Below are 19,920 nucleotides of genomic sequence, written 5' to 3' on the forward strand. Positions count from 1 at the left end.
GTTTGTACATAACACTAAGCCATGCAGTGGTTTGTTGAAATCTGGCTAGCTGTTGTGTCGAAACCCACCCCATATACAAACCATGGTTTGTTAACTAGCTAAAACTACAAATAAAAGTCAGTTTGTTCTTCGCTTACAAAGTCTGGCTTGTTTAAACCATGGCTTATCATGATGCCTGAACCCGGAACCATGGCTTATCCTTGGTTTGTTTGCATTGCCGTCTGCCCTGGAAACAGAGACAGCAAGAGCAGCCTAAAATGAAACTGCTTTGAAGGCTGGCAAGATGGGCAGGAGAAAAACAAACCAGAATTATGGAAAACAAGCCACACTTTGTTTGCTCACCTACAAGACAATTCATGGCTAAAGCAACAAACCATGGTTAACACAAACCATGCCTTAGCGCTAAGTGCAAATGCAGCCAAGGTCAAAATCATTACTAGAAAAGTAGTAGAACCATTGTAGAAGTAGGAATGCAGGTATTCTATCAGCTGTGCTAGTACATTTCTAAGACATGCTATGCTACAGTGTTAGGTACTAGTAAGTGTAAATATGGTACACATACCACCAGCAAATGGTGCACACAATGAGAATATGCATACTGTATCTATTAAATAGATATAACTAGGAGATATAAAGTTACAAAGACTGGGCCAAAGTGGTACGTTACCACCAAAGTCATGAATCCAAATACCCAGCTGTTGCTCATTTACTGTAAAGCTATGTCAGGATGGGGGCAATTTGGGAGGAAGAAGGAGCAGGTGGAAGAAATTGGTATTGTATTTTTTAAATAATTATATTGTATAGTTTTATGGTTATGCTATATGCCACTCTGGGTACATTTAATAGAAGATAATAATTTATTGGCCGCAGTGGCTTAGTGGTTAAGATGCTGAATTGCAGACCGGAAGGTCAGCAGGACAGCAGTTCGAGACCCGAGTGCTGCGTGACGGAGTGAGCTCCCGTCTTCAGTCCCAGCTTCTGCCAACCTAGCAGTTCGAAAGCAAGAAATTGCAAGTAGATAAATAGGTACCGCTTCGGCGGGAAAGGTAACAGCGTTCCGTTCACCTCGGTGTTCAGTCATGCCGGCCACATGACCACGGAAGCGTCTTTGGACAGCGCTGGCTCTTCGGCTTAGAAATGGAGAAAAACCTTTACCTTATTTTTTTATAATTTATTATTATGTATTTATTAGTAGATGGGAGTACTTAATCCACCCCATACTTTTCCCCACTCTGAATCCCAGCTGCTTTCCACATAAATGGGATTCCGTTGAGATGATTCTGTAGGATACATGTATCTGAAGTCCTGACTCAGCAGAACGTAACTGGATTCTCGTAGTAGCTGGGGATTTTTCCCAGCAACAATGTATTGTTCCCAGTTGTAATGCAAAATATTTTGGGGTGGCTTGGTCTTCAATGGGCAATTAAGACCCAGTAGCTTTATAAACTGCCTGTTTCTGGTGGAGAGGAAAAGTGCTAGAATTGGTGGTAGGAATCAACACAGCTACCTCCAATTTGGGACCCTCTTTGGCGATGTGGGTGTGGGGACTGTCATGATGAGTTCCTGGATGTCAAAATTTACCACTACACCACTCCAGATAGTAGGTCTTGACACCGAGCACAGTAAAATGATACCCCCTTCCCCAAATTTCGTGGGGGAAACCAATAAGTTGCCCCTGCAAAAATGACATTGACTAATGGTGCAGAATGGAAGGGAACATTCTCAAAGAACATTCAATCCTTGGGTGCCTCAGAGTCCTAAAAAGGACCTGTGGATATAATATTTTAATGATTCCATTTTGCTTTTTGTCTTGGCAAGATTGAGCAGCAGGTAACTCTTGAACAGCTTCAGAAGCTACACGCAGCCTTTCAGGTATGACCATCCTCATGAAATCACACATATCGTTGTGTATTATTTCAGTGGAAAGAAACTTTTTTCTAATACCAGTTTCACAATGACTTCTTTTTAACTTGTGATATGCTTTTGTATTTACACCTCAGAATTGTTTTGTATTTAATGTAATGAAATATTGAGGGAGGATGTTCATGTTTCAGCTCATGGATATTGTTGAGAGATTTGTGTTAGCCAGAGAGCAATGTAATCATCGCTGATGTAGCACAAGACAAGATAACAGTTTGGGTATACTTAAGACAGAAATGATCCTTGACAGGATTTTGTGGCCTCAATAATATATGTACAGGCCCAGACCAGTTCTCCAGTGACCACTTACACATAGCCAAAAAAGAGAAAATACATCGCCAAAAAAGAGGACAAAAGAGGACATAGATTTGTATTAATTTTACATATTGGGTTGCACTCCCCCTAAAAGGCCACGTGTGCAGACTGGGAGTCCTTCTAAGCTAATTGGGGATGCCCAGGTGGCTGCGGTGTCCAGGAGTGCTTCTTACCAGCTTAGGCTGGTACACCAACTGAGGCCCTATCTGGACAGGATGGACTTTGCCTCACTTATCCATGCACTGGTGACATCCAGGCTGGACTACTATAATGCTCTGTATGTGAGGCTGCCTTTGAAGATGATTCAGAAACTTCAGCTCATGCAGAATGTGGCTGCACAAGTATTGGTGGGGGCGAGGCACTTTGATTACCTAATGCCTATACTGTGCCAGCTGCACTGGTTACTGGTATGTTTCCGAGCCCAAATCAAAGTGCTGGTTTTGACCTTTGAAGACTTAAATGGTTTGGGACAAGTTACTTGAAGGACTGTCTTCACCCATATCAGCCTGCCTGCACTTTAAGATCAGAAAGAGAGAGCTCTTCTCATCTGCCCACCCATGAGAGCAGTCAGGTGGGTGACCACACGTGAGAGGGCCTTCTCTGCAGTGGCCCCACACACCTTTGGAACAAGTTGCCATCGCAGGTCCGACATGCTCCATCATTGTAGGCTTTTAAGAAGGCCTTGAAAACATATTACTTTACCTTGGCCTTCTCTTGATATGACTGCTGCTGTTGTTGTTACTATTGTTGTTGTTCCTGGTTTTTTATCGCTTTTTATATTTTAACTGTTTTTATGTATTTTATTGCTGAAAGCTGCCTTGGGAGGGCTTCTGCCCTGCAAGACGGCCAATAAATGTTTTAAATAAATAAATATGCTAAATTATATATTTAGATGTGTATTTAGAAATAATCACAATAAGTTAAATATAGTACATCTCACCACAGTGAAGACTGTGACCAGGTGACCTGTGAGTCTGTTCAGTCTGCTGTCCAGGTGCTAATGGTTGATGGGCAAATTCAAGGCCCCTGCTACTTTCCCTTCTTATGGTTGTTGTTGTTGTTGTTGTTCAGCCGTTAAGTCATGTCTGAATCTTCGTGACCCCATGGACCATAGCACGCCAGGCCTTCCTGTCCTCCGCTCTCTCCCAGAGCATGGCAGGGGAGACACCATGATCATGAAGGTGGTTTTCCCAGGGTGAGGCTCATCCATTGCACTCCGGGTGTGCTGACCCCTGCGATTTCCCCAAATGTGGGAAACTCGACTGCATAATTTGTGGTATGGTTATGGTTCCTTACCTTTAAATCAGACTTGGACTGAACAGCCCTCCCACAGAGGGCTGTCCTCTGAGAACTGTTCAGATAGAGAGCTGTCTTCTATAAAGTAGGACACATGGCCACCCTACCAGCCCTCATCTGCATCCTTGTCCTCTACCTCCTCTTTCCCACCAACCATACACCTTTTGTGTCCTTATCCAACTGCTGCAAAAGCCACCCACTTATCCTAAGGCCCAGTCACATCCTCAGGGTCTGACACACCTCCTTATCATCAAATACGATAGATCCCTTCGGAGTTCTAGCTTCATGGACTTCTAGCCGTTCCTCTTGAGTGTGTTCTGGCTTTGACATGGGGTGGAGGGAATTCTTTCAGCAAAATTGGCTGAACCCACTACTAGCTACTTCCGTGTGAGTGAGAAACATTATGTGGGGAGACAGCAGGGTTGCCAACTGACTGGAAAAAGTGACCTGGGCTCCTGTTGTGTCTTTAACTTGATTTAAGCCGGAGACTCAGAAATTGGCAGGTGAAGCTTCTCATGATATGGAGCTGACAATTGTAATATGCTATTTCCTACACATCAAGCTGCTGTTAAAAGGACAGCTACAGGACAGAATAAAAAATCGGTAATCCTATGAGTGAAATAGATCTGCCGTGTGATAGTGAAAGCAGGTGAGAGTCCCCTTGAACTCCTGCCCTCATTTTTGGTGAAGACAGGGAATATGAAATGTGTTTATGCTTTATTTTTGCAGTCAGCTTTGCTTACACATTATAATTATTCAGGGAGAAAGAAACGGCAGCACAATGAAACCATGCTTTGAAAAGTTGGGCTACCGTCTCGTCAAGTTTACTGCTTTATAACACCACGTTATGTTATCCTGTTGCTTTATCTGCTTCCAGGAGTTAGAAATTAATGGGCATAAATCTCTGGATGTGGAAGACTTCACATGCACATTAAAGAAATGCATGGGATCACATAATGTAGTAAGTGAACTACTATTTGAAAATTGCACAGCTTAATGCCAGAGGCAAGGGATGGGATGGGTGAAATTCTTCCAGCTTTTGCTTTGACATGGTTGGCTGGGGGATGCTGGGAGCTGTAGGACTTTTTCTGTCTGAACATGCATAGGATTGCACCCTTAGTCTTTGTTGTCGCCACCATTTTTTTTTTTTTTTGGTACTTCCCATTTACTGGATGGAACCCATTGGTCCTTTCTAGGTATAGGCCTCAAGAAAAGGTATCTCATGAAATCTTGACCCTATGTGTATGGAAAATTTATTATGCACATTCTTTTCCTTCTACAGAGTGATGAACAAATAGAAAAGCTTTTCATGAAAATAGACTATTCTGCAACTGGCAGGATTCAGTGGGTAAGTGTCTTAAAGCTGGGGCCTGGTCCGGTCAGGACCCACACACTAAACAGATGTGAAGGTACCAATATGACTCAAGTCTACTTGTGCGAAAGAATGATAGAGTTTATTGATGGAAAATGGATCCAGAGAATAAAAACAAGGAAAGAATTTACATATGCCCCCCAGCTGCAGTCACTCCGGTTCCCAAAGAAGTGACGGTTGCCATCCCAGGGTTGGTTTTCTGAGCAGGAGGTGCACCTCCCCCCTCTTAGAAGAGAACAGGTAACAGGCCAATCTGCTCAGGATTTTATAGAGCATGTCTCACTGAGTCAAAAAACTGTCAGAAAGCACACACACTGCCCCCCCCCCCTTTATGAAGGCCTTCTTTCTTGGCAAAAAAATTAATTTCTCACAGCATAGAAAGAAGCATCCTTATCAGCAAGAAGGTACACACTGTGAAGAGCAATTACTGTGCATTGTCTGTAAGTGCTGTTAGTAGCAAAAACTTGGCCTTCACTGTATGGGAATACAGCTATGAGAACCAATAACTTCATAAAAATTGCTAAATGCTCTAGTGAATCAGTATACCTATGCCCCTAGAGATTGCGTATGACTCCGTGCAAATTCACAGCTGACTGTCCATCATTCTTCCTAAACCAAATCCAATAGAGTAAGTGTGTATTTTGGAACCAATGGGACAAGCAGATCTAAGAAAAAAATTGTTGAATTGCTAAGACGGGGCTGTGAAGAAGTGAGAAATGAAGAAGGGTCTACTGGAGATAAATAAAGCACAGCGCTAGTTGGAAAGACTAAAAAGAGGATGCCAAATCCAGGTTCCCCAGGTTCATGGAGATTAAGAAATTTAAATGTATTTCCCTGTAATACCTTGCACTAAAGAAGGTGCTGTGATTCTCTTCAACCAAGGGATTAAGTAGAGGATTGACTGGTGAAGGGGAAGTGACTGCTTATCCTTTTCCTTTGAGTTGGCTCAAAATCCCTCTCTCTGTCTCTCACGCACAGACACCTCGCCCCCCTGTTTTTCTCTGTGAAGTAAATATATGGGGACTTGTATCTTTTACCTTTCAGAACCTCTCCCAGAGAGGTGAAGGGAGAATAGTAACTTGGTGTGTGTGTGTGTGTGTGTGTGTTGGGGGGGAGATTCTGAACAGTTGGGAAAGGATTAAACAGATGTTTCTCCTCCCTCACTCCCCTTGCAACAGTCCTTTACTTTGCCAGAGGCTGTCCACAGGTTCTTTACTGATAAAAGGAAGCCCTCGGAGGAAAATACTCAAAGTACAATTACAGCACAATCCTATATATGTCTACTCAGAGCCCCTGCCAAAGCAAGTGAGGCATCCCAGCTGTGGAATGAGCTCCCTAGAGAGGTTTGCCTGGTGCCTACATTGTACTCTTTCCGGCGCCAGGTGAAGACCTTATTTTCCCAGGAGTTTTAGCATTTTAGCGTTCTAGTCTTTTTGCTCTGCTGTTTTAAATTTGTATCTGTATTTTAAATCTCTGCACTGTTGCTAGGTTTTATGCTGATTGTACTTTTATAGTGTAGTTTTAATGGTTTTATATTTTATATTGTTTTTATGCTGTACCTGTGTTTTAATTTTTGTGACCCGCCCAGAGAACTTCAACTATTGGGCAGTATAGAAATGTAATAAAGAAAGAAAGAAAGAAAGAAAGAATAAATATTGAGGCTGCTATCCTAATTGCACTTACCTGGGAGTAAACCCATTGAACTTCTGAGTGGATATATATAGGATTGCATCTTCCTTGAGCTGTGGACACTGAAATTCTTAGTGGTAAGACAAGGGCTGTGCTTCTGTAGTTTGTGCCATACCCCTGCACCATAAGGTACCAAGGTGGACTCCACTTGGCATTGCTGTATTTATGATGGAAAAATGGCTTAGGGCAGCCTTCTCTAGCCTGGTACCCTCGAGATGTTTTGACTGAGTCCCATCAGCCCCAGCCAGAATGGTCGATCATTGGGGATGATGGGCTATGTAGTCCAAAACATCTAGAGGGGGCCAGTTGGGGAAGACTGGCTTAGGGTATTTCTAGACAGGATTCCTAGCACTACCAACCAGAAGGCACTGTGCAGTTATTCCATCTTTTCCTCCTTAATGGATTTTTTTCTGGTAAGAAAAAAGATGAAACAAGCAGTGGGAAAACACAGGAGAGTTATAAATAGAAGATGCCGCCATCTGGATCCCCTGGGCAATTTCATAATAAAGCCCTCATCGGGAAGCAGCTTTAGGTTACTCTTGTGTGCACATTTACTTGGGAATAAGCCTTACTGAATACAGTGGCCCGGATCACACATCATGGCTACCCAGGGCTTAGATAATGACTGATTCTTTCCCCCCCTGTAACTAGCATGACTTCTGCACATATATGCAGCTGGAATGCACTGAGCAGGATGGGGCATCGACCCGATTGAAAGAGATGGCCTTTTCACTTCCTGCTACAATACAAGAGATACCACATGGAGAGCCTGTGCTGCGCATTTGCTCACTGTCAGATAGCACATTAATAACAGCCCGAGAAGATGGAAATATTTCCTTCTGGTCACCGCAGCTCAAGTTAAAACGAAGCAAGATGGTGTTTGTATGTCACATTTTTACATTTTGTGGTTTTCAGGATTATTGATTTATTTATCTCAGGTTGTACTGCACCCTGTCCCTTTGTTGTTGTTGTTGTTCAGTCGTGTCCGACTCTTCGTGACCCCATGGACCATAGCACGCCAGGCTTTCCTGTCCTGCGCTCTCTCCTGGAGCATGCTCAAGTCCATATTCATTGCATCAGTGATGCTATCTAGCCATCTCATCCTCTGCCGTCCCCTTCTCCTTTTGCCTTCAGTCTTTCCCAGCATCACCCTGTCCCTTAGGCAAACAGACATTTTAAAAGTTCCTCCTGCTTCACTTGAATTCCCCAGTCAGGGCTGGTCTAAGTGGTGGGTGAGCTGGGCGCATAGCCTGGGCTGAAATTTGTGTCAGACTGAACTTTGTAATTCCATGTTTTTGAGTGTACTATTTGCAGTGAGCCCTATAGGGCGAACCCCCCACCGCTGGTAAGTATCTTAAGGGCTCAATCCTATGCATGTTTAGACAGAAATAACGCTGGCTGAAGAATGCTGGGAGCGGTAGGACTTATTTCTGTCTTAAACATGCATAGGATTGCACCCTAAACCGTCTTTCACAGTTCCACAGATTGTTTGATTGCTTACTACAAAATGGAACTTTCATCAATTAGCTTTCAAGTATGTTTCTTTTTCAATTTCCAGTTTGATGTCATTTGTTCTACATAAAAAAATAGAGGAACAAGGTTTTAGGTTGGGGTAACACTACCAACCCCTCCATGGATCACTGCCTTGTTGTGGCGAAGGGGCTTGCATAACTCAGTGAAGCCATAAGCTATGCCGTGCAGGGCCACCCAAGACGGACAGGTCATGGTGGAGAGTTCTGACAAAATGTGGTCCACTGGAGAAGGAAATGGCAACCCACTCCAGTATTCTTGCCAAGAAAACCCCATGGAACGTATCACAAGGCTAAAAGATATGATGCCAGAAGATGAGCCCCTCAGGTTGGAAGGTGCCCAATATACTACTGGGGAAGAGCAGAGGGAATTTCCAAGTAGCTCCAGAAAGAGTGAAGTGGCTGGGCCAAAGCCGAAAGGACACTCAGCTGTGGATGTGTCTGGGGGTGAAAAGAAAGTCTGATGCTGTAAAGAACAATATTGTTTAGGAACCTGGAATGTAAGATCAATGAATCAAGGTAAGCTGGAGGTGGTCAAACATGAGATGGCAAGATTGAACATCGACATCTTGGGAATCAGCAAACTAAAATGGACAAGCATGGGCAAATTTAATTCAGGTGACCATTATATCTACTACTGTGGGCAAGAATACCGTAGAAGAAATGGAGTAGCACTCATAGTCAACAAAAGGGTGGGAAAAGCAGTACTGGGGTACAAACTCAAAAACGATAGAATGATCTCAGTACGAATCCAAGGCAAACCATTCAACATCACAGTAATTCAAGTCTATGCCCCAACCACTGAGGCCGAAGAAGATGAGGTTGATCGGTTCTATGAAGACCTACAACACCTTCTAGAACTAACACCAAAAAAATATGTCCTTCTCATCATAGGGAATTGGAATGTTCAAGTAGGAAGTCAAGAAATCACCAGGATAACAGGCAAGCATGGCCTTGGTGTACAAAATGAAGCAGGACAACGGCTAATAGAGTTTTGCCAAGAGAACACGCTGCTCATAGCAAACACTCTTTTCCAACAGCTCAAGAGGCGACTGTACACATGGACATCACCAGATGGTCAATATCGAAATCAGATTGATTATGTACTTTGCAGCCAATGATGGAGAAGCTCCATACAGTCAGTAAAAACAAGACCTGGAGCTGACTGTGGCTCAGATCATGAGCTTCTTCTTGCAAAATTTCGGCTTAAATTGAAGAACGTAGGGAAAACCACTAAACCATTCAGGTATGACCTAAATCATATCCCTTATGAATATACAATGGAGGTGAGGAATAGATTTCAGGGATTAGACCTGATAGACAGAGTGCCTGAGGAACTATGGCCGGAGGTCCGTAACATTGTTCAGGAGGCAGCAACGAAATCCATCCCAAAGAAAAAGAAATGCAAGAAAGCAAAGGGGCTGTCTGATGAGGCTTTACAAGTAGCTGAGGAAAGAAGGGAAGCGAAAAGCAAGGGAGAAAGGGGAAGATATATCCAACTGAATGCAGATTTCCCGAGAATAGCAAGGAGAGACAAGAAGGCCTTGTTAAATGAACAATGCAAATAAATCGAAGAAAACAATAGAATGGGAAAGACTAGAGATCTTTTCAAGAAAATCGGAGATATCAAGGGAATGTTTTGTGCCAAGACAGGCATGATAAAGGACAAAGAAGGCAGGGACCTAACAGAAGCAGATGAGATTAAGAAGAGGTGGAAAGAATACACAGAAGAACTATACAGGAAAGATCTGAATGTCCCTGATGTTGTCACTGAACTTGAGCCGGACATCGTAGAGAGTGAAGTCAAGTGGGCCTTAGGAAGCATTAGTAACAACAAAGCTAGGGGAGATGACAGTATTTCAGCCGAGCTATTTAAGATCCTAAAAGGTGATGCTGTTAAAGTGCTGCACTCAATATGCCAACAAATTTGGAGCACTCAGCAGCGGCCACAAGACTGGAAAAGGTTAGTTCACATTGCAATTCCAAAGAAGGGCAATGCCAAAGAGTGCTCAAACTACCGTACAATTGCGCTCATTTCACATGCCAGCAAGGTTATGCTCAAAATCCTACAAGCTAGGCTTCAGCAGTATATGAACCGAGAACTACTGGACGTACAAACTGGGTTTTGAAGAGGCAGAGGAACTAGAGATCAAATCGCCAATATTCGCTGGATCATGGAGAAAGCAAGAGAACTCCAGAAAAACTTCTATTTCTGCTTCATTGACTACGCTAAAGCCTTTGTTTGTGTGGATCACAACAAACTGTGGCAAATCCTTAAAGAGATGGGAGTACCAGGCCACCTTACCTGACTCCTGAGAAACCAGTACGAGGGTCAAGAAGCAACAGTAAGAACCGGACATGGAACAACCGATAAAATTGGGCAAGGAGTATGACAAGGCTGCATATTGTCGCCCTGCTTATTTAACTTATATGCAGAGTACATCATGAAAAACCCTGGGTTGGATGAATCACAGGTCGGAATTAAGATTGCTGGGAGAATTATCAACAACCTCAGATACGCAGACGATACCACCCTAATGGCAGAAAGCGAAGAGGATATAAAGAGCCTCTTGTTGAGGGTGAAAGCAGAGAGTGCAAAAGCTGGTCTGAAACTCAACATTAAAAAAACTAAAATCATGGCATCTGGCCCCATCACTTCGGGAAGAAATGGAAGCAGTGACAGATTTTATTTTCTTGGGCTCCAAGATCACCGCAGATGGTGACTGTAGCCATGAAATTAACAGACGCTTGCTCCTTGGGAGGAAAGCTATGGCAAACCTAGACAGAATAGTAAGAAGCAGAGACATCACCTTGCCGACGAAGGTTCGTATAATCAAAGCTATGGTTTTCCCAATAGCAACGTATGGCTGTGAGAGCTGGACTATAGGGAAGGCTGAGCGCTGAAGAATCGATGCTTTCGAACTGTGGTGCTGGAGAAGGCTCTTACGAGTCCCCTGGACTGCAAGGAGGTCAAATCAGTCCATCCTCAAGGAAATCAACCCTGACTGCTCATTGGAAGGACAGATACTGAAGCTGAAGCTCAAATATTTTGGCCACCTAATGCAAAGAGAAAAGTCACTGGAAAAGACCCTGATGTTGGGAAAGATTGAAGGCAAAAGGAGAAGGGGATGGCAGAGGATGAGATGGCTAGATAGCATCAACGATGCAATGAATATGGACTTGAGCACAGTCCGGGAGAGAGCGCAGGACAGGAAAGCCTGGCGTGCTATGGTCCATGGGGTCACGAAGAGTCGGACACGACTGAACGACTGAACAACAACAAAACATTACCAAGCACTACACATATAACAATTACTATAAATAATAAAAAAGCTGCAAAATGTGTGTGTGTGGGGGGGGGGGAGTGGTGGCACGAAAGGTGCTTCTCACCGAAGGTGCTTCTTACCCGGCCCCCAGTCATTCAAATTGACCCCCTCAAACCCTAATCCATCTCTCCCCAATTGTCTTTAAGACTTATGGTATATTGTTTCCAATGTAGATACATTTTAGATATCCCAAATAAATCTTCCCTATGTGACTCACTAAGGGAGCAATCCTATGGCCACTAGACAGCAGCTAGATGGCCATAGGATATTTTGTTATCTGGGAACCGACCTTGGAGCCCGGGAACCGACCTCATCCCACTTCTGCGCTGCCTCCGAGGCAGTGCAGAACAGCCCCATCCTCCGTGCTCACAAAAGGAGCACGGAGTGGCCAAAAAGGGGGTGTTCCGGGGTGGGGATGGTGGAAATGCCTGTACAACACATCCAATGTGTCATACAGCAGCCTCCTTCCCCGCTCTGACCTCCCACGGCTAGACAGCCACAATCGGCTCTCTAGCCAAAAATGCAGGGTAGGAGAAGTGCAGAGGGAACAATCCCCTCTGTGCTTCTCCTGCCCTGCTTTGGATAGAAGGTCCCCTCCGAGTTTGGAGGCGGCCGCCTATCTGGATAGGATTGCACCCTAATGGGAGCTCCCTCTTTTACAATAAAAGGATGTGTGTCTGTCTATCCATCCAGTTATCAATGCCATACCACCAGGACTGTGAAACCTAGACACCTAAAACCTGGCATGCATACTAAGGGGAACCTAGAGGTGCACACCTTGGGGTTGTTTTGTTTTTAAAATGCATTAATACATTTAAATAATTTAAATGTGTCCATGTGGTTGGAGCCTGCAGTAACACCTTCAGCCACGAGGGGCAGACTTCCCTAACCATCACATAGATTTGCAGCCCACACAGTATGAAGCAAGGGAAGATTAGTAGGCCGAAGGACAGAGTTATATTCCGGCCCTCCTCCCCACCCCCTGCTGTGAGGCAGCCCTCCCTCAGGGGAATGGATTGGACAGACCCCTCCCTCAGGGGGCTACCGGCATGCAGCATGGCAGGGGCTGTGCCCAGTGGTGCCAGCGGCTGTGGCTTCCCCCACATGCGGCAGGCACAATGTGTCCAGCTCTGACAACTGTGTAAGTTTACTTGAATACTTTCCTGTATCAAACTATGGGCTATTCCAACCTGTGCAAACCCGGGTCCATTCACTAGTCTTAAAATAAAAGCTCCCTCCTCATTCATCCTGTCTTCTCCAGTTATTTTTGTCTAATTTTCTTTTGAAAAGATGTAAGCCTAATTTGTTGTATTTGTGATTCAGAAATGGCAAGCAGTATTTAACTGTTTTTTGATTGCTCTTTTAGGAGAAAACGCACAAAAAATCAAAGTCGTTGATGGATTTCACTGTCATGACACCTTACAATAAATTAATTCTGGGAACTGGGTAAGTATCATATACAGACAAAATAAAATTAAAGCCTTTTATCAGGATTTCTTTTGGGGTTGGGATTCACTGGGAAAAGCTGCATAAACAAAATAGTCTGGGACCTTGGATGGCATTGGAAAGCTGGTGCAGTGACTAAAGGAACAATCCTATGCATGTTTAGACAGAAAAAAGTCCTACAACTCTCAGCTTTCCCCAGCCAGCCAGCCATGTATAGGATTCCACCCTAAGACTCTGAGCTATGACTCAAGGCCTAACTAGCGATCACTGAGATCTGTGACCAGATCTCCTTTTTCTTTGTTGTTGTTCAGTTGTTAAGTCGTGTCCGACTCTTCGTGACCCCATGGACCATAGCATGCCAGGCCTTTCTGTCCTCCGCTCTCTCCCGGAGTGTGCTCAAGTTCATATTCATTGCATCGGTGATGCTATCTAGCCATCTCATCCTCTGCCGTCCCCTTCTCTTTTTGCCTTCAATCTTTCCCAGCATCAGGGTCTTTTCCAGGGAGTTTTCTCTTCGCATTAGGTGGCCAAAATATTTGCGCTTCAGCTTTAGTATCTGTCCTTCCAATGAGCAGTCAGGGTTGATTTCCTTTAGGATTGACTGATTTGACCTCCTTGCAGTCCAGGGGACTTGAGTCTTCTCCAGCACCACAGTTCGAAGGCATCATTTCTTTGGCACTCAGCCTTCCTTATAGTCCAGCTCTCACAGCCATACGTTGCTACTGGGAAAACCATAGCTTTGATTATACGAATCTTTGTTGGCAAGGTGATATCTCTGCTTCTTACTATGCTGTCTAGGTTTGCCATAGCTTTCCTCCCAAGGAGCAAGCGTCTTTTAATTTCATGGCTACAGTCACCGTCTGCAGTGATCTTGGAGCCCAAGAAAATAAAAGCTGTCACTGCTTCCATTTCTTCCCCTTCTATATGCCAGGAAGTGATGGGGCCAGATGCCATGATCTTCGTTTTTTTAATGTTGAGTTTCAAACCAGCTTTTGCACTCTCCTCTTTCACCTTCAAGCAAGAGGCTCTTTAGATCCTCTTCGCTTTCTGCCATTAGGGTGGTATCGTCTGTGTATCTGAGGTTGTTGATAATTCTCCCGGCAGTCTTAATTCCGACCTGTGATTCATCCAACCCAGCGTTTCTCATGATGTACTCTGCATATACTTAAATAAGCAGGGTGACAATATGCAGCCTTGTCGTACTCCTTTCCCAATTTTGAACCAATTGGTTGTTCCATGTCCGGTTCTTACTGTCGCTTCTTGACCCTCGTACAGGTTTCTCAGGAGACAGGTAAGGTGGTCTGGTACTCCCATCTATTTAAGAATTTGCCACAGTTTGTTGTGAACCACACAATCAAATGCTTTAGCATAGTCAATGAAGCAGAAATAGACGTTTTATAGCAGCTACAGAAGTCCCTCAGTTCAGATCAAGACCATGGTGTTGAGGGGAGGAATTTTACCCTGAAACCATTTTCTTGATGTAAAGTGTATCCCCAAATTTAACGTAAGAAGAGTTCTGCTGGATCAGATCAAAGGTCCCTCTTGATAAGCATCCTGTTTCCCATAGTGGACAACCAGATGCCGCTGGGAAGACCACAAATAGACCATGAGAGGGCAATAGCCTTCCCCAGTTATTTTTCTTTAGCCACTGATATTCAGATCCTCCATGAATCTGTCTAATCCCCTTTTAAAGTTCGTTCAGGTTAGTGGCCATCACCAAATATTGTGGAAGCAAATTCTGTAGTTTTCCTATGCACTGTATGAGTGCTTCGTTTTGTTTATCCTGAATATCCCACCATTCAGCTTCATTGGATGACTGTGAAGGTTTGAGGCCTACAGAGGCAAAGGGAGGAAAGCTTAGGCTTAGAGGCCTAGAGTTTTTTGTTGGGAGGGGGTAGTCCTGAGAAGAGTAGTTTCATTTCTCCAGTTAAGTTTCTGTTTCAATTCCCCAGTTAAGTGTTATTTCTTCAGATCTGAAGCAGTACTTTTGGTTTTGGGGGAGGAGGGTATCAAAAGGGAGAATTTGAAAGGTCAGAGCAGTGAGAGCAGAGTCAGAAGATCAGAGCAGGAAGGAGCAGCCTAGAGGAGTCTAAGGACAGCTAGGGAAAAGGAACTTGCATTTTGCAACTTTTATTTTCTATGAAGGCCTTTTGTATCACTCAGCAATATTGTGTAAATACCTTTAGTTGTTATTGTTTGCTTTAAATTTACCAATAAACTGTTGTGGTTAAACCCCAAGTTTCTGGTGTGTCAATTACCCCATGTCTTCAGCCTAAACCCCACATTACTGGAAAGCGGAAGGTAAAAGAAGGAAGGTGGGACTCGTAAGGAGGCAAGAGATCCGTAAGGAGTTGCTCAGGGAGTCCAGGTCATAAGGGGAATCCTGAGAATGTTCTAGTATTATGAGAGATATCTAGATTCCTCCACACCATCTATAGTTGTACAAACCACCTCATGTCCCCCTCTTACTTTTTTTCTAAACTAAGAAGCCCCGAACATGGCAACCCTTCCTTGTGGGGAGTTGCTGCGGCTCCTCTGGTCATTCGGTTGCCCTTTCCTGCACTTTTTTCCAGGTCAACAATATCTTTTTTGAGGTGCAGTGACAAGAACTTCAACAGTATTCCAAGTGTGATCAACCCATTGATTTCCATACGGGCATTTGTAATGGCCCCAGGCCTGTAACCAAGTCACCAGTAGTTTTAGAGGGGCCTAGAGATCCATAATGCTCTCTGCTTTGGTTCATTATTAGTGCAATTCTCTTGCAAGGTGGGTCTCTTGGCTGGTAAGATGACTCAGAGGTTGATATCACTGCCTCAGCACATTCCATGCTAACAAGCTCTGGTATCTTATCAGAGTCTTGGATGTACCTAGGAAGTGAAGCTCTGTTTGTCTTAAACCTACAGGTGTCTGTGCTGGGAAAGTTTTGATAGTTTTCTTTCTGAACAAGCACTGTTAGTCTATGCTGGGAAAGTTGCAGATGATTAACGCTTGCTTCTGTCATGCTGCCTCACTGCTAACATGTACGGTATAAAACCCATGTTACCCCTGGACTCTGGGTTCAGAGAAGCTGTCTGATCCAACCATTGGGTACGCCTGTGCGCTGTAAGTACTCAATAAAGTCTCCTTGTAAACAAACGTGGATCTGGCTTATCATTATCTCCGCACCTCTAAATTCTGGAAGCCCACTGCAGGGGCATACAGCATTATGATATTGGCATTTCAATTTTTAATCCCTTTCCTAATTATCATAACATGGAATTTGCCTTTTTCACATCTACTGCACACTGTATTACGGGAAATGAACCTGTGCAGCCCGTGATGATAAAAGATATAATATTTTAATTTTGTCACAGGGATCGTGAACTTCAGCTCTATGAGAGCTCCAACTTTGAACCCTACCTTCAGATTAGTGGTTTGGAAGCTATACCTTTGAACCTGGATTACTGGTAAGCCATTCCAAATTCATGTCATATGTCGGTTATCAGCAGATAATCATTACATACTTTTATGTATGTATGTGGCTATACCTACTATTACATTTATATCCCATAACCCTCTTCAAACTCAGATTAGTTTATGGGGGACTCCTAAGCAGGCCTGGCATTAGTATCTGGCACCCTCATACAGCTGCACTGGCACTGATGACAGCCCTGGGCCTCCTTGAGTTGGTTGGTAGCCTATTAAAAGTTGCCATTTTAATTTTCCCACTATGAGTGTCTCTACACAAGCAATTTATTGCACACTTGTGATTGGCCACTCATGGATGTTTGCGAGTCCTTTACATGAGCCAGTGTGGTGTAGTGGCAAGAGTGTTGGACTCGGAGCTGGGAGATCCGGGTTCTAGTCCCCACTCGGCCATGGAAGCTCACTGGGTGACTCTGGGCCAGTCACACACTCTCAGCCCAACCTACCTCACAGGGTTGTTGTTGTGAGGATAAAATGGAGAGGAGGAGGATAATGTAAGCCGCCTTGGGTTCCTTGCAAGAGGAAAAAATGCGGGATATAAATGCAATAATAAATGAATGAATGAATGAATGATGTCATCAACTTCCAGACTATCTCCCGCACTTTTCCCTGTTTATCCTGCTTTCAAAAAGATTGGAGATAAGCTGGAATTTTTTAAAAGTGGGATATTGCCATCAAGTAATGCTAGTGTAGAGCTATAATTTGGCCACTAGATGATGGTGTTTCATTGAAAGTATATAAAACCCTGGTAAGGCTGCCCAGAAAGGGCATTTTCAGTTCCATGTCACATGTTCGTCATCTAAAGGAGGCCATCGTAATCACGCCTTGGAAATGGAAACAGAACACCCCAGTAAGGCTGCAGGATTTTTCCACGATGTAGAGAAGCCATCAGTCCCAAAGCAATGCTACATCAGATGCTCTGCGACAGCACAGTACGGGGCATCTTCATTACTCTGATAGTGTTTCATCTTCATTGGTTGCCTATTTGCTTTTGGGGCCAATTTAAGGTGCTGCTTTTGACCTTTAAAGCCCTCACCTGGTTCTAGATAATTTATCTGAAGTATCGGCTCCTTCCATATGAACCTATCCAGACACAGAGGCTCTCTCTACTCTAGGATGGTCACTTATGCATTGCCAAAAAAAAGGAAATGCATCCCCGCAAAAGAGGACAGAGATTTGTATAAAATTTGCATATCCTACTTTATATGTATGGATGCAGATGTAGAGATAACTACTGTAATTTGAACGGAAATACAATATATTTCACCATGGGGGGTGGGGGGAGACTGTGACCAGCTCAGTCTGCTCTCCAGGTGCTAACTGTTGATGGGCCACTTCCAAGACCAGCTGTCAGGGTTGGATTGGAGCCCATAGAGCCCCAAAGCAGTTCTGACTCTGAGGAAGAGATAGAAACCGTGGGAGAGGAACGCGTGCTGTTGAGAGGCGCAGCTGGAGGGAGAGCCCCTGCCTGCTCACGTTCCTGAGAGTGACGGTGACCCTGGCAGGGAGAGGGAGGGACAACTGGAGCTTCTGGACGCCAGGTGCCAGCGCAGGGACAAGTGGGAGATGGCAGGCGCTGAGAGGAGGCGCTCAGCCCGCTTGGCGCGACGACAACAGCTGCGCCCCGATGCCCCACGGGAAAGGGATGGACTCTCTCCTCCTAGCCCTTAAATTCAGAGGCTTCCTGCCCTTTCCCTCCAAACGGAGACCAACTGATTCTCTAAGGCTAGATTCCCCTGGTAGGCTGCTCTCTTAAGTTTTCCTCTTAGGCTCAGACAGTTAGCATCTGTGAGTGTCATTAGGTTGAATGGAAATAAAGCCTTGGAAAAGAGCTCTATTGTCTGCATGTTGATTCTGGCTACTTGAGGATTTCAGAAGGCAGCAAGGGCACTCCTGACACCAGCCACTCTCCCTCCTTATGGTTATTTGACTTTAAGCCAGATGTGGACTGGGACATGGACAGTTCATCAGATAGAGGACACCTTGAAATAGAGGTCCGTCCTCTGATAGCCTTTCAAATAGGGGACTGTTCTCTGTAAAGTAGGACATATGGCCACCCTACTCTATGTTCCTCACTGTCTAAAGTACAGCAGGTGGTAACATGAAACAGGACTTCTTTGGTCATGGCACCTAGTCTGTGGAGTGCATTATTGATCCTGTTGCTGCTTTCCTTTTGATGGCTGGCAAAATCCTGCCTAATTTGGAGGGGTTTTGTACTGGGTAGAAATTGACTGTTGTTTGGCATTACTACTGATGGGGAGATTATTGTCTGATGTACTGCTCCTTGTTTTTGCTGCTGTGTTTTTCTATCAGGGGTTTGTTTGTTTGTGTATTTTTAGCTGCATTTTAAAGCATTTTAAATTGTTTTAGTTTTATTTTATTTTTTGTATTGTTAGCTTACTTGGGGGCCTCTATGGTGAATCAGCAGGGTGCAATTATTTTAATAAATATTAAATATAAATAAACTGGTTGTTTGGATTCCCACGTTTAGAGATGAGCAAAGCTGGGGATTGTGACAGAGTAAAATCATGTGCAGCACTGCCCAGTTCTGACAGGTGGAGGTGGGAACCTGATTCAGAAAGAACAGTTTGAGGAAAACAACCTAAATTTGTATATTTTGCCCTGCTGAACCTACCTTGTAAATGCTCTTGACATATTCAGATCATAGCTCACTACATCTTGGAAATAATCTTTTGAAAGTTGATTGAACCAGGACATGAAGGTTTGTAGATACAATACAGGCTTGCTTTGGAGCACTCACCCCTCTGGGGTTGAAGGAACCCTTGGAAAAATGACATCTGGTGGGGCCCCTCCTATGTCAGAGACAGTGGAGGCAGGTGGGTCCAATGTCAGTGGGGCGGTGAATCCACTCCAGGTTCCAGTTAGAACTCTAAAGGAGCTATCCAAGGTGCGGAAGCACCTTGGATAGCTCCTTCAGAGTTCTGACTGGAGCCCAGAATGGATTCACCGCCCCACTGACATCGGACCCACCTGCCTCCATTGGTCAGAAAGACAATGTGCCTCCTGTCATGGGAGTACGTGGCAGGGCTGGGAGTGTGGCAGGTGTCTGGGGAACAGCCTTAGAAATTTCCCACAATGCCCTGGAGTGATGCTACATTGGGCACTCAAAGGCACTGTGGAAAATTTTAAATGGCGGCATCTCAGACCCAGCCATCATGTATGGGGGGTAGGGAGGGCATTCCTGGTGGGTCCTGCCAAGGGCTAATGGTCCCAGCAGCCGCCCAAGGGTGCTGGATACTGATGGCATAAAGGCCTCACTTTCTTCTATGGTTAGGCTTCAGAAAACCGCAGGATCCAGAAACCATGTGAAAATAACCTTTTGTGACAGTTCAGCAGTATTGTTGTTCAGTTGTTCAGTCGCGTCCGACTCTTCGTGACCCCATGGACCATAGCACGCCAGGCCTTCCTGTCCTGCGCACTCTCCCGGAGTGTGCTCAGGTTCATATTCATTGCATCGGTGATGCTATCTAGCCATCTCATCCTCTGCCGTCCCCTTCTCCTTTTGCCTTCAGTCTTTCCCAGCATCAGGGTCTTTTCCAGA

At 44.5% G+C, this 19,920-nt stretch overlaps 1 protein-coding gene and 1 pseudogene across 2 annotated transcripts in view; both read left to right on the forward strand.

The window, feature by feature from the left end:
- Nucleotides 1-19,920, forward strand: part of LOC146349574 (cilia- and flagella-associated protein 337-like) — a 71,523-nt gene that overhangs the window by 10,487 nt on the left and 41,116 nt on the right. For both annotated transcript variants that reach the window (XM_084841659.1, XM_084841660.1), the window contains exons 3-8: nucleotides 1,819-1,872; nucleotides 4,409-4,492; nucleotides 4,814-4,879; nucleotides 7,244-7,474; nucleotides 12,814-12,893; nucleotides 16,247-16,339. In XM_084841659.1, coding sequence (XP_084697785.1) covers nucleotides 1,819-1,872; nucleotides 4,409-4,492; nucleotides 4,814-4,879; nucleotides 7,244-7,474; nucleotides 12,814-12,893; nucleotides 16,247-16,339 — 608 coding nt within the window. The remainder of the gene's footprint in view (nucleotides 1-1,818; nucleotides 1,873-4,408; nucleotides 4,493-4,813; nucleotides 4,880-7,243; nucleotides 7,475-12,813; nucleotides 12,894-16,246; nucleotides 16,340-19,920) is intronic.
- LOC146349575 (U1 spliceosomal RNA) lies at nucleotides 3,383-3,535 on the forward strand (annotated as a pseudogene).

The sequence above is a fragment of the Heloderma suspectum genome, chromosome 3, assembly GCF_057233095.1.
Source record: "Heloderma suspectum isolate Gila_16-S chromosome 3, 16-S_ref, whole genome shotgun sequence".
NCBI lineage: Eukaryota > Metazoa > Chordata > Lepidosauria > Squamata > Helodermatidae > Heloderma > Heloderma suspectum.